This window comes from Silurus meridionalis, chromosome 7 (genome assembly GCF_014805685.1).
Source record: "Silurus meridionalis isolate SWU-2019-XX chromosome 7, ASM1480568v1, whole genome shotgun sequence".
Classification (NCBI taxonomy): Eukaryota; Metazoa; Chordata; class Actinopteri; order Siluriformes; family Siluridae; genus Silurus; species Silurus meridionalis.
Window position 1 is genome coordinate 25,632,000 of NC_060890.1, and position 12,500 is coordinate 25,644,499.

The 12,500-nt window shown below is 37.9% G+C and overlaps 2 protein-coding genes across 8 annotated transcripts in view; both read right to left on the minus strand.

Moving 5' to 3' along the window:
• pdzd7b (PDZ domain containing 7b) overlaps window positions 1–5,125 on the minus strand; it is a 9,485-nt gene extending 4,360 nt beyond the window's left edge. Inside the window, exons 1-11 of one of the 4 annotated variants that reach the window (XM_046854873.1) lie at window positions 5,058–5,125; window positions 3,263–3,529; window positions 2,908–3,042; window positions 2,568–2,737; window positions 2,252–2,428; window positions 1,278–1,425; window positions 1,009–1,069; window positions 554–934; window positions 337–471; window positions 145–257; window positions 1–59 (exon numbers count right to left, since the gene is read on the minus strand). The exon at window positions 1–59 is cut by the window's left edge and continues 33 nt beyond it. In XM_046854873.1, coding sequence (XP_046710829.1) covers window positions 1–59; window positions 145–257; window positions 337–471; window positions 554–934; window positions 1,009–1,069; window positions 1,278–1,425; window positions 2,252–2,428; window positions 2,568–2,674 — 1,181 coding nt within the window. In that variant the 5' untranslated portion in view covers window positions 2,675–2,737; window positions 2,908–3,042; window positions 3,263–3,529; window positions 5,058–5,125. Of the gene's footprint in view, window positions 60–144; window positions 258–336; window positions 472–553; window positions 935–1,008; window positions 1,070–1,277; window positions 1,433–2,251; window positions 2,429–2,567; window positions 2,743–2,907; window positions 3,043–3,262; window positions 3,530–5,057 lie in introns of those variants that run through there. The other 3 variants (XM_046854872.1, XM_046854871.1, XM_046854874.1) reach the window with 3 other exon arrangements.
• A 169-nt stretch (window positions 5,126–5,294) lies between these two features.
• On the minus strand, window positions 5,295–10,150 carry selenou1b (selenoprotein U1b). 4 transcript variants are annotated; one of them, XM_046854876.1, is made up of 6 exons: window positions 9,990–10,150; window positions 8,327–8,485; window positions 7,937–8,034; window positions 7,245–7,385; window positions 6,362–6,520; window positions 5,295–6,274 (listed from the first exon to the last, which is right to left on the minus strand). In XM_046854876.1, coding segments are annotated over exons 1-6 (654 nt in total). In that variant the 5' UTR covers window positions 9,991–10,150; the 3' UTR covers window positions 5,295–6,178. The 4 variants fall into 4 exon arrangements, with proteins under 4 accessions (XP_046710832.1, XP_046710831.1, XP_046710833.1 ...); XM_046854875.1 differs by having other exon boundaries at window positions 8,324–8,485; XM_046854877.1 differs by having other exon boundaries at window positions 7,937–8,028; window positions 8,324–8,485; window positions 9,990–10,143.
• Between the last annotated feature and the right edge of the window lie 2,350 nt (window positions 10,151–12,500).

Below are 12,500 nucleotides of genomic sequence, written 5' to 3' on the forward strand. Positions count from 1 at the left end.
CCGTCCAGAATGGCCAGCAGGGGAAGCACTAAAGACTTCAGCTCGTGCTCTACTGTATACTAAACAAGCAAGAAACTTTGTCCTTGTCGAATACATTGCACCGAATCTGATTGGCTAATGCGTAAAAATGTCACGTGATATTACCCGCTTACAGATCTCCATCAGCACGGCAACGTCTTCCTCGTCCAGTAGCTTGGTGGACATTTCCTCCACCTGAATGAGAACTTCCTGATCAGATGACCTGCTTCCTGCAGTACCTTCAGACGCAGACATTATTTATGAGCATATATCTCTGAGTACTCTATTTTTCTTTTAATATTCATGAAATCACCTTACCATCAACGTTCAAGGAACGTTCCTTAGATGTGCTCCTCTTCCAAAGTAGGCCGAGGAAGGTTTTGGAACGCTGCAATGAGATCCCACCTTCTTCTCTTCCATCTTTCTGCTTCTTTTGCTTCCTTTGTTCTTCTTCTGAATGTGTGTGGGACAACAAAAAAACATTAATTACATTCATTGCATATATTACACGACCATAACATCTATATTTAAACACCTGAGACAGTCATGTGACTTTGGGTCCTGCGGATGGGTGGACCAGGTCGACTTAGTGCCATCAGGAGAGATGTTTTTCTTCCTTCTCTTCTCTCGTCTCCTCCTTCTCCTCCATTATTACGTATGGCAGAGTCGTGCAGGAGCTCGGTTGGACCACAGCTTAGACTCGTCTCATTCTGGAACTCATTTTCTGTGGGATCTGTGAGAAACTGAGCTTCTGTGAAGCTGGAAGTGTCAGTAATTTGAGACCTGAGGGGCAGTGATAGAGGCAGCGTGGCCTGAGAGATACCAGCGACTGAGCTGAGGGGAGTTCCGGAGGACAGAGAGGAAGCGGAGGACCAGTCAGAGCCCCGCGATGATGAATGGAATGTTCTACTGCTTCCTAAAAGTAATTGATAGGTCAACAGAAGTCAGAACTTTCACAGGATTATTTGGGAATTAGGTCTGGTTTCTTACGTTTATCAATCCAGCTGTACTCGGCCATGAGCTCCTGGTAAGCTGGGTATCTCCCTGCCTCCTGATCATCAAACCAGATTTAATAGTTTCAGTCTATATTTATATAAACACGTTCAACAAAGTGAGTATTCGAGTGATGGAGAAACTCTAAACACTTACCACCTGATCCTACAGCAATGTAAATATTGAATGCAGCACCTTACGAACACACACACACACACACACACACACACACACACACACACACACACACACACACACACACACACCTTGATAGTCAGTGTGAGGTGATGTTGGCTCTTCAGGACTTCCACAGCTCTGCTGTGAGTGATATCCTCAAAGCTCACACCATTGGCTGACAGGATCTGATCCCCCATCTTAATCCCGCCCTGCTCAGCCAATCCTCCTGGATCCAGTCTGTGTGCTCACATACACATACACGCACACACACACACACACACACACACACACACACACACACACACACACACACACACACAAAGAAATATAGAAATGATACATTAAATTTAAATATATAATTAAAGAAATATAATGTTTTGTTTGTCAGTTAAACAGACAGACAGACAGATAAATGGATAGACAGATAGACATAGAAACAGACAGATACACAGACACACAGATACATGGACAAACAAATAAATAGGCAGACAGGCAAATAAACAGACAGATAGATGAATGGGCAGGCAGACAGATAAATGGAGAGACAGACACATTAATGGGCAGATAAAAAAGCAAACAGACAGACAGATGACCAGACAAACAGACAGACAAATAAACAAAAAAACATATAATAGACAGAGAGACAGATACAAAAGGCAGACAGATTAACAGACAGACACACAGAAAGATGGATACAAAGACAGACAGGAGACAAATGCATGGACAAACAGAAGAGAGATGAACAGGCAGACAGAGAGACAGATACAAAGACAGACAGGAGACAGATGAATAGACAGACCGAGAGACAGATAAACAGACAGAGAGACAGATACAAAGACAGACAGGAGACAGATGAACAGACAGATCGAGAGACAGATAAACAGACAGAGAGACAGATATAAAGACAGACGGGAGACAGACGGACTGACAGATAGACACATAAATTGTCCGAGAAACAGAGATAAACAGAAGACAGGTAAACAGACAGAGAGACAGATGAACAGAAAGACACAGACAGATATAAAGACAAACAGGGGACAGACAGACAGACGGTGGTTCTGACTTGGAGATGTAGATGCCGAGGCCGTACTCTGTTCCTCCACGGATGTTGAGGCCGAGACAAGGCTGTGAGAGAGACGTAGACAGGTGAACTGTACGACATAGAGCGCCATCTTCCCGACTTCCTGACAGGGACACGCCCCCTTCTTCTACCACCATCCTGCGGTGGATCAGATCTACCCTACACACACACACACACACACACACACACACACACACACACACACACACATATACACAAAATAAAGTCTTTTACACATGTGTCCCCCTGAAAGCTCCCAACAAGGGTAAGTACATAAGGACAGGTGTGTAATGGTCACCAGGTGGTCTTCTCATTGGTGTATATGACCCCAGGGACACACCCCACTCTCTGGAGGACCAATCGGAGACGCCGGTGACCTGTCAGAACTGTCACAGCACTGCTCATGCTGATGTTCTCCAAACTGACACCATTCACTTCCAGAAGCTTGTCTCCAACACACAGACCTGCCTGCTCTACACACACACACACACACACACAGACACACACACACACCTGTCAGTTCCTTTTCTAAAAGTGCTAAAGATGGAGCTCTGGGTGGAACTTCCTCTTTCTTTCTTCCTCTCTCTCTCTCTCTCTCACACACACACACACACACACACACACACACACACACACACCTGCAGCACTGTTGGACACTACTTTGCTGATGAAGATGTTGAGTCCGTGCTCGGCTCCTCCACGAACACTGAAGCCCAAATGACCTTCTTCTGTCTGATCCACAGTTACTGTCACTGTCTCACCATGCAGATCATCTGCAACACACACACACACACACACACACACACACACACACACACACACACACACACACCACACACACATGCACACACACACACACGCACACACACACACACACACACACAAAACTGTTGAATTCTGCTTTCTGATTACACACATCTCTCTCTCTCTCTCTCTCTCTCTCACACACACACACACACACACACACACACACACACACACAGTTCGGCTCACCCTCTACGATGGTCTTTCCACCAGCTGGCATTTGTCCTGGAGATGGAGATCTGTTTCTATTGTGACCTTGGTGTGATCTTGTGGATCGCTGTGGACTTCCCATAGTTTGTGTGTGTTTGTGTTCTTGTGTGTGTGTGTGTGTGTGTGTGTGTGTGTGTGTGGATCAGGGTGATGTTTTGTTATAATCCTGACACATTGCTCCTTGTCACCTCAAAATCAAAAGATATCTGTCCAGGAGATCAGAACCTAAAGACTTCCTGGAAGAAACTGAGAGCATTCACAGAAGAAGAAGTGTGTGAGAGAGAGAGAGAAATAAAAAAAAGATGAATACAGCTGTACAAAACTCTTTATTTCTTTCTTTTTTTCTTTCTTTCTATTTTTCTATCTTTCTTTCTTTCTTTCTTTCTTTCTTTCTTTCTTTCTTTCTTTCTTTCTTTCTTTTGTTTCATAATTTTTTTTATACCCCATTTTCTTTCATTCTCTAATTCTTTCTTCATTTATTCCTTCCTTTTGCGATTCCTTTCTTTCTTCCTTTTATTCTTCCTTTCATTCTTCCTTTGCTTTTCTTTTCCTTCCTTCCTTCCTCTTTCCTTCTTTCCCTTTTCTCTTCCTTCCTTTCATTCTTCTTTCCTTCTTTCCTTCCTTTCGCTCCTTCCTTCCTTCCTCCCTTTTCCATTTCCTCTGCTTACTGTCTTCCTTCCTTTCACTCTTCCTTCCTTCCTCCCTTCTTCCATTTGCTCTTCCTTTCATCCTTCTTTCCTTACTTCCTTTCACTCTTTCTTCCTTCCTTCCTTCCTTCCTTCCTTCCTTCCTTCCTTCCTTCCTTCCTTCCATTTGCTCTTCCTTCCTTCTTTTCTCTCTTCCTTCCTTGCCTAGATGTAACAGGCTAAAAACTGTGAATCATTCACATTGGATCAGGATTCATTTACAGTGATTCATCCTATATGATTCACGAGTCATGTGATCAGGCAGGGGCAGTTTATATCCTGAATTGTTACACACTCTGCTGCATCACAGTGCGGCGTAACATAACACGTGATATCTGCCCTCTTCCACATACATAAACTAATGTCAATGATTAGCTAATGTCACTTTGATTGACGGGGACAGAGACTGGCCCCTCCCACTTACACAACACAGCTAGTTTTAATTGGGTATAATCATGAACTGAACCAATATTGTCTATAATCCAGGTACCAGAATAACATATAATGTAAATCTAACAACATCAACATTTTGGTACATTTCTGTTAATTAAGAAATAGAAATTATACTGGTTTTAATAATGTAAAAAAAGTTAAATTTTATATATGTATATATTTTCACCCTGTTATCATTTATAAGGTTTATAAAGGAAAGTAACGGAGTCATGCGAAGTGACGTCATGACGTGGGTGGAGCTTGGTGTGCTTTAAAGTTTTATATATATATATATATATATATATATATATATATATATATATATATATATATATATATATATATTATAATAACGGGGAAATGACGTCACTTACGTCAATGTATGCTTAACTTTGTAACTAAGATTTAAAAATTGTATATATTTATTTTATAAAAAACTCAGGAAGAAGAAATAAAACGCTCCTGTCAGCGGTTGCTAGGCAACAAGTGAGCCGCCATGTTGCTCTGCACCTGTTTAGAAATAAAACATAAAGCGGAAAAAGAAAAATAACGAAATAAATCGCCTTTTTTTTACCGTAAGCGCCCTTTTTTACTGACTAACAATATATATTGACTTATTAGTGTATTTTTAAGTTGTCTGCTGTTTTCTTTTTTACCTGACATTTGTTTGTTGAAAAGACTTCACGACTCCTCCATTCATTCCAACGGCAGTTCCTAAGCCCCGCCTCCTACCGCTGATTGGTTGATATGTTTGTAATACAGGATTACAATTGGATGAATTGTTTTTCAATCATTTTGGTCCCATTTTATGATGCAGGTAAAGGAAAATGGTATTAATTTAGGTCAAACTGTGCATTTAATAAAATAAAAATATAAATAAAAGGTACACAAACTCGATTTAATAATTTTATTTTTATTTATGAGTCAGTTCCATCAGTTTAACATCTCATTCCATTGTGTCTAAGCAACTTATTAGTTCAGATCAGTGTTTATGATTAAACATGTAGTGCAGTTATTAGTTATTCAGGAATTAATACAAATTAAAACAAACCTTTTGATCTGTATTATATAATCTTGGTATATAAATGTAAATGTGCTTTGATTGCTACCAATATTTTAAAAAAATGTGTTTCAAATCATTGAGTATTTGTATTGATTTCAGGTGACGGTACAAAAAGTAAAATATCTAATCTCTTCTACATACACGTGATTGGCTGAGTGTCACACTGATTGGCAGGAAGACAAAGATTGGCCTCGTCCACCTAAAGAGCACAGCTAGTTTTGCAAAATAGGTGGCAGGAGTAATCAGGAAGAGAAAAAAATATAATGAAAGTATTAAATATTGACTGCAAGGCAGGTATTAAAGATGATAAACAGCAACTACAGTTCAAGTAACAGATTAAAATTCAGCACTTTAGCAGAAATCCAGTGAAAAATAGATCTAGTTTTGCTGTATGTACAGTGTGTGTTGCTGCATGTTGCTGTGTTCGGTCTTGGTCTTGGGAAAATGAGGCATCAAAACTGCTCGCTCCTGTAGGGAGTTTAGAGTCAGTCTGTCATTAACACGCTCCTAAAACCTTTAAGCATCAATACACAGAAGACACACTGCAATACATTCACCACACAGAGGAAAAAAACACACAATGAAGAAGCTGGGGTGAAAAAGAAATCGCAATTTCAGTTAGTTTCAGGAAAACAAAATGTTTGGGGGGGTGTATACTTCTGCACTTTTTTCATGTTCTTAAAATATCCGTAGAATTGCCTTAAGATCGGTGGTTTATTCGGCTTTCTGGACTTTCTTTACTGCCTGTAAAACTGATCTGAGATCAGCTTTATCTCCAAACTCCTTCTCCTGGTGCTCCATTAAAATACCCTGCAAATAAAGATCAATAAATAAACTTTAAAAATGAATGATTGTTCCAACAAAACAACAAAACGGTCAGACAGATTATACCATCACCTGATTCTCTGGTCCAATCACATAAAGGCCTCCAAGTATAAACCCCTCCCCTTTAATGTTGCCCTGGTAACCTTTCCTCCAGACACGCAGGATGTTTCTCCACATGGTGAAACGAGTGAAGCCTGAATAAGTCATCTTCCTCTGCTGGTAAAAAGTTCGCTGTCGTGTACAACAAATAAAAAAATGATCATGGTTATGATTCCAAATGATTCATGAGTCATTTGACTGAGTACAGCGTCTTTCTTTCTTTCTTTCCTTCTTTCTTTCTTTCTTTCTTTCTTTCTTTCTTTCTTTCTTTCTTTCTTTCTTTCTTTCTTTTCCTGTGGAATTGACTTCCTCTAGATATCCACAACAGCGACTTGGTCTCTATTTTTAAATCTAGTTTGAAAACACATCTTTTCAGGCATCAAATTATTGACAATTATTACGTCTTTTCTGTTGTACAGAGTTTCATTGTTTTAAACATTTGTTGTTAATTGTTTTGTTTTTATTGTATATAAGGTGTCTCTGAGTGTCACCGGGGAACCAGTGTAAAGCGCCTATAAATAAATTGTATTATTATTATTATTAAAATTATAAGGATTTACATTATTTATCACCTCTTTATCCCCCTAAAGCTGCTTTCAGATGTACATTGTTAAAAGCGCTACATAAATAAAAAGTAAATTGAATTAAATTGAACTGGATTGAACTAAAATATATCAATCTCACAGCAAATCTATCTGATTCCTCAGGAATACAAACCAGTAAGAAAATAAGAAATCATTATTCTGTTCCATATTCACGCGTCTAATTCTTATAAACACTATTTACAGATTACTCTGGAAATCGAGCGCATTATGAAGAGAGGCTAACTTTTAGGTCCCACTTTGGAATCTCAGACCTTCTCATCCAGGAAGATTTCTCCACTGAAGTAAAGTCTGAAGTTGTGTATCTCTGTCCCGATGTTCTCCTTCACCACGGCGTACAGAGGAACACCGAGCTCATCGAGCTCCGGCTTCAGAGAGAGGAGCTCTGAGGCTTCCTGTTATTAAACACACACACACACACACACACACACACACACACACACACACACACACACAATTAATAAAGAATCTATCTATCTATCTATCTATCTATCTATCTATCTATCTATCTATCTATCTATCTATCTATCTATCTATCTCCAGACACACACACACACACACACACACACACACACACACACACACACACAATTAATAAAGAATCTATCTATCTATCTATCTATCTATCTATCTATCTATCTATCTATCTATCTATCTATCTATCTATCTATCATCTATCTATCTATCTATCTATCTATCTATCTATCTATCTATCTATCTATCTATCTATCTATCTCCAGACACACACACACACACACACACACACACACACACACACACACACACACACAATTAATAAAGAATCTATCTATCTATCTATCTATCTATCTATCTATCTATCTATCTATCTATCTATCTATCTATCTATCTATCTATCGAGCTCAGTTCTGTAATACGAACAAACACAAAGACACACACACACACACACACACACACACACACACACCTCTCTGCACAAAGATCATCCTGGTCGTCTGACAGCCATAATCACTGCTCCGCTTTTCCTCCAAAGTGAAATCGCTTTAAAGCACCTGTCCTCTGCATCTCCATCATTTACACACACACACACACACACACACACACACACACACACAAACACACACACACAAACACAAACACACAATCAATAAGCAACTAAAAAGAAACATTAATGTATAGTTGAAAAGAAATGTACAGTGTTACTACTAATAATAACTCATAAACATGTGATACTGTGATGTCATCTGCAGACACCAGTAATACGAATTTAATTCTAACATTACTCTGTTATCTAATGGACAATGTGTGTGTGTGTGTGTGTGTGTGTGTGTGTGTGTGTGTGTGTGTGTCTCACCACCTGTGGTGCTCCTCAGCTCGGCGTTAGAGAGTGTGCTCAGTGAGCTCGGCTGTGGTTTAGTCAGGAGCAGGTCCGTGTTGAGCAGCAGGACAGAGAGGACGATCAAACCAGCAACTAACAGCCACACGTCCACACTAAACCCTGCGATACTCACTAACACTACACACCATCACGAGACAGGAAACACAAGTGTGTGTGTCAGTGAGAAGTATAACAAAACACGGGAAGTGATTATGATCATGCATTAAGTCCTAATTATAGGTTTATATGGTACAGGTTAAAATCTTCTCTTTCAGGTGAAGGGAAAATGCCATTATAATTTTAGTGCATGGGCGTCCCAATACTTTTATAATTATAATAATATAAACTTTTTATAATATAATCATATATAATTTTTCTGTAGTTTTTTTTAATATTAGGTTTGTTTAATAGTAATTCAGATTGGTCAGAATATTGCAGCTACATGTTTATATTAAAATGCTCGTTCTGGTTATTGTTTCCATAGTAACAGCACAATTTTGGTATTGATACGGCAAAAGTAATACTACCAGCTGTAGTAGTAGGAAAAGTAATGCTAATAGTAGTGTTAGTAGCAGTATTTACAGAGGACTAAGTTTAGTACTAGCAGTAATCGTTGTAGTAGTATTTTGTAGTAGTCGTAAAATTAATACTAGTAAATGTAGTAATAGTTTTAATAAAAGTAGTAGTAACATGAGTGTTGTTATTATTGTTTTTAGAACTAATGCAGTTGTGAAACTAGTAATAATTTTGGTAATAGTACTACTAGATCTATTGTTAATTTCACTAAATAAACTACTAGTAGTAGTCTTAGTAATACTAGTAGTAATCATAGTTATAAAATTGGTGGTACTAAGAGCAGAAGTACTAATAGTCATGCTAGTATAGTATAGTATTTACATGCTAGTATAGTAGAATAGTATTTACATAGTACCAAAACTAGTACTGGCATTAGTAGTTGTATTTGCATTTTGTAGTTGGCATAGAATCAATACAAGTAGTGGCAGCAGTAGTTTTAATAATCGTAGTAGTAACAGAAGTGGCATTTTTAATATTTATAAACGTAATACTGGTAATCATGGTATTAGGTGTTTATATAATTGGGTATTTATGTAAGTGATGTATTTATAAGACTAGTACTAGCAGTAGTAATTTAATTAATAAGCACTAATACTAGTTTGTTTTAATAATAGTGGTAAAGTAATGGTACTATTACTGCTATTTGTAGAATTCCACCTTCTAATTCCAGGAGCATGTAAAGAAGTAATACTAATCTCTGTGATAGTAATTGCAGATGTACTTATAGTAGGGCTATTTCTACAACTAGTAGTATTTACTTACTAAGTAGTAGTTGTAGTAGCTAGAGAAATAATACTATAAGTTGGAGTACATTAATGCTATTAATACAATTTATAGCATTAATGCTAGTAACTGTAGAAGTACTAATATATTTGGTAAAAATTGTAGTATAAGAAGTAATTACTATAGTAGTAACTAACCCTAGTAGCAGTATTAGTAATACTAATAGAAATACTGATAGATTTTACATAGTACTATCATTAGTAGAAGAGTATTTAGATTCTTGTTCTTTGCTCCTTTTATGCCATGATTTTAAAGATTAGAATTATTCTGCTGAAATACTCACTGTTTTCACCCGAAGTTGAATTCACACCTCACACACAGGAATTACACGTTTTTGTCACGACTCATAGCTGAGAGTTTCAGTCGCTTCACAGCATCAGCTACACGACTCGATGATTTTATATAAAAACCTGTCAAGCTGATTTGCATAAGGAAGAAATCAGCCAATCAGGAGCTGTCTCGTCTCATTTGGGCAGGGCTGAGCTTGATGAAAAAAAAACAAACATAACATAACAAACATAATGAAAGGTCCTAATTCTCTCTATAGGAACACTGTCCAAAGAGTACACACACACACACACACACACACACACACACACACACACACTCACACACACACACACACACACACACACACACACACACACACTGACCTCGAAAGTGTGTTTGGAACTCAGGTTTCCGTGAAAGAGCGTAAAGCTTCAGAGAGCACGACTCCCACTGTACATTTCCCACTACACAAGTCAAAACTCTAATCATAACTGCTCTTCCTACACACACACACACACACACACACACATAGAAACACACACTTTTAATCACACACTGCAGTGCTGCAGAACTACTGTGAAGAAATAACTGAGCTCTAAATAAGAGCAGGGTGGTGTGTGTGTGTGTGTGTGTGTGTGTGTGTGTGTAGGAAGAGCAGTTATGATTAAGTTCTGACTTGTGTTCTAGTAAAAAAAAAAAAAAAAAAAAAAAAAATGAATTCCACAGAAGCCTCTAAATGTTGTAAGAGGCAATTGTTTGTTTGGTTTATTTGTTTGTTTAACTAGTAGTCGTAATACTAGTATTACTAGTACAAATACCGTATTTTTTGGACTATAAGCCTATAGTCGGACTATATTTTTCACACGTTTTGAACTCCGCGATGAAATTATGTCGGAAACGAAAAAGCGCACCTCACCTGTGTTCTGAGCTGCACGGCATCGGGAGAAAAAACTTCCACGACGATGACAAAAGATAAACTCCTGAGAGAAAAACAGTGGTACTTTGGCCTACGAGTTTAATTAGTTCCATGGACGAGCTCGTATCTCAATTTGCTCGCACATTAAATCAGTTTTCAGATTGAAAATACTTAAAATGGCATTAATCCGTTCCAACCCTCAAAATGACCCCGTTTTTATATTTTATTTTATTAAATTGGAAAATACATTTCTAAATAACTAATCTTGTATAAAAACATAATAAAAGTGTATGTAAAGATATAATAAGGTTTTATTCAGTGTATTTTCCTTGGAGATGAGACGACTTGAGCTAACGAAAACGCCGGAGGAGTGTGTGTGTGTGTGTGTGTGTGTGTGTGTGTGTGTGTGTGTGTGTGTGGAGGGGGTAGAGGTGATAAGCGGAGGGAAAACTCGTTTTTTGCTATCACTCCTGTACACTACGTATCCCTAAACTTTATAATTGTAACTTTTTCTTCTTTGCTTATCTTAATTTTTGTCTCAGTTTTCGTTTTCTGGCTTCGCTTCGCCGTCCAGCAGCGGCGTCTCGAGCTCGTACCTCAATTTTTCGCTCGCGTAACAAAGCAAAAAAATCAACCGAGTGACCGCTCGTACCTCGGAAAACTCTATTTAAAAATACTAAAAAAATACTTTTACAAGGGGGCATGAAATTTCTCCTTCAATCGTCCATCAGCTGGTCTGTTTGATCTGTTCTTCAGCATCACACGACTCAGTTGATTCAGTAAACAATGTTTGATAGCAGATAACAGATCAAATATTCACATCCGTCTCCCTGAGATCTTCCAGATGAAGGTTAGTTTTAAAGTAAGCAGCAGTTTCATGTTGAACAGTTTATGAATCTTAATTGTATCCTAATTGAGTTACTTGGTGTTTGGTGACGAAGAGCTGCTTTACATCAGAATCACTGAGTCGATAACACACAAGTGATTCAGAAGAAGACGACTGATGCTTCTGCAGTCAAATCAACTAGTTTCTAACTGATTAATCATTCGATTGTTAATCATTAATATAATAATATATCACGTGTCAGCAGTCGTTCATGCAGTGGGACACAAAATCATGATCCTACTAAACATCTACTTCATTTAGAGAACAATATTCAGCAATCAGACTTTTCTTTATCACTCACTAGACACTGTTCACCTCCTTCTTCCATACGGATCAGTTTTCTGTTCTGATCTCAACAAGTCTGAGCAAAATACTGAGTAGGATCCAATCAGAGGCCGCAGTTTTATAATGTCATCATGTAGAACCTTTTACAAAGTATTTTACAGTATTTTAAAACTATGAAAATACAAAACACAAGTATTTTAATACAAAATATGAAGCCGTTTTCATCAACCCTCTCGAATACAAACGACACAGGGAGTAGCAGTATTAGTAGTTATAGAAGTGTTACTGTAGAAGAAGTCTTAGTAACAGTAATACATTGTGTAGTATTTATAGCAATGTGTAGTAATAAAACTAGTACTATTTCTAGTAGTAGTCATAACAGTAGTAATAATATGTACTATGTAGTACTAATAGTTGTATTAGAAGCCTAAGTAATA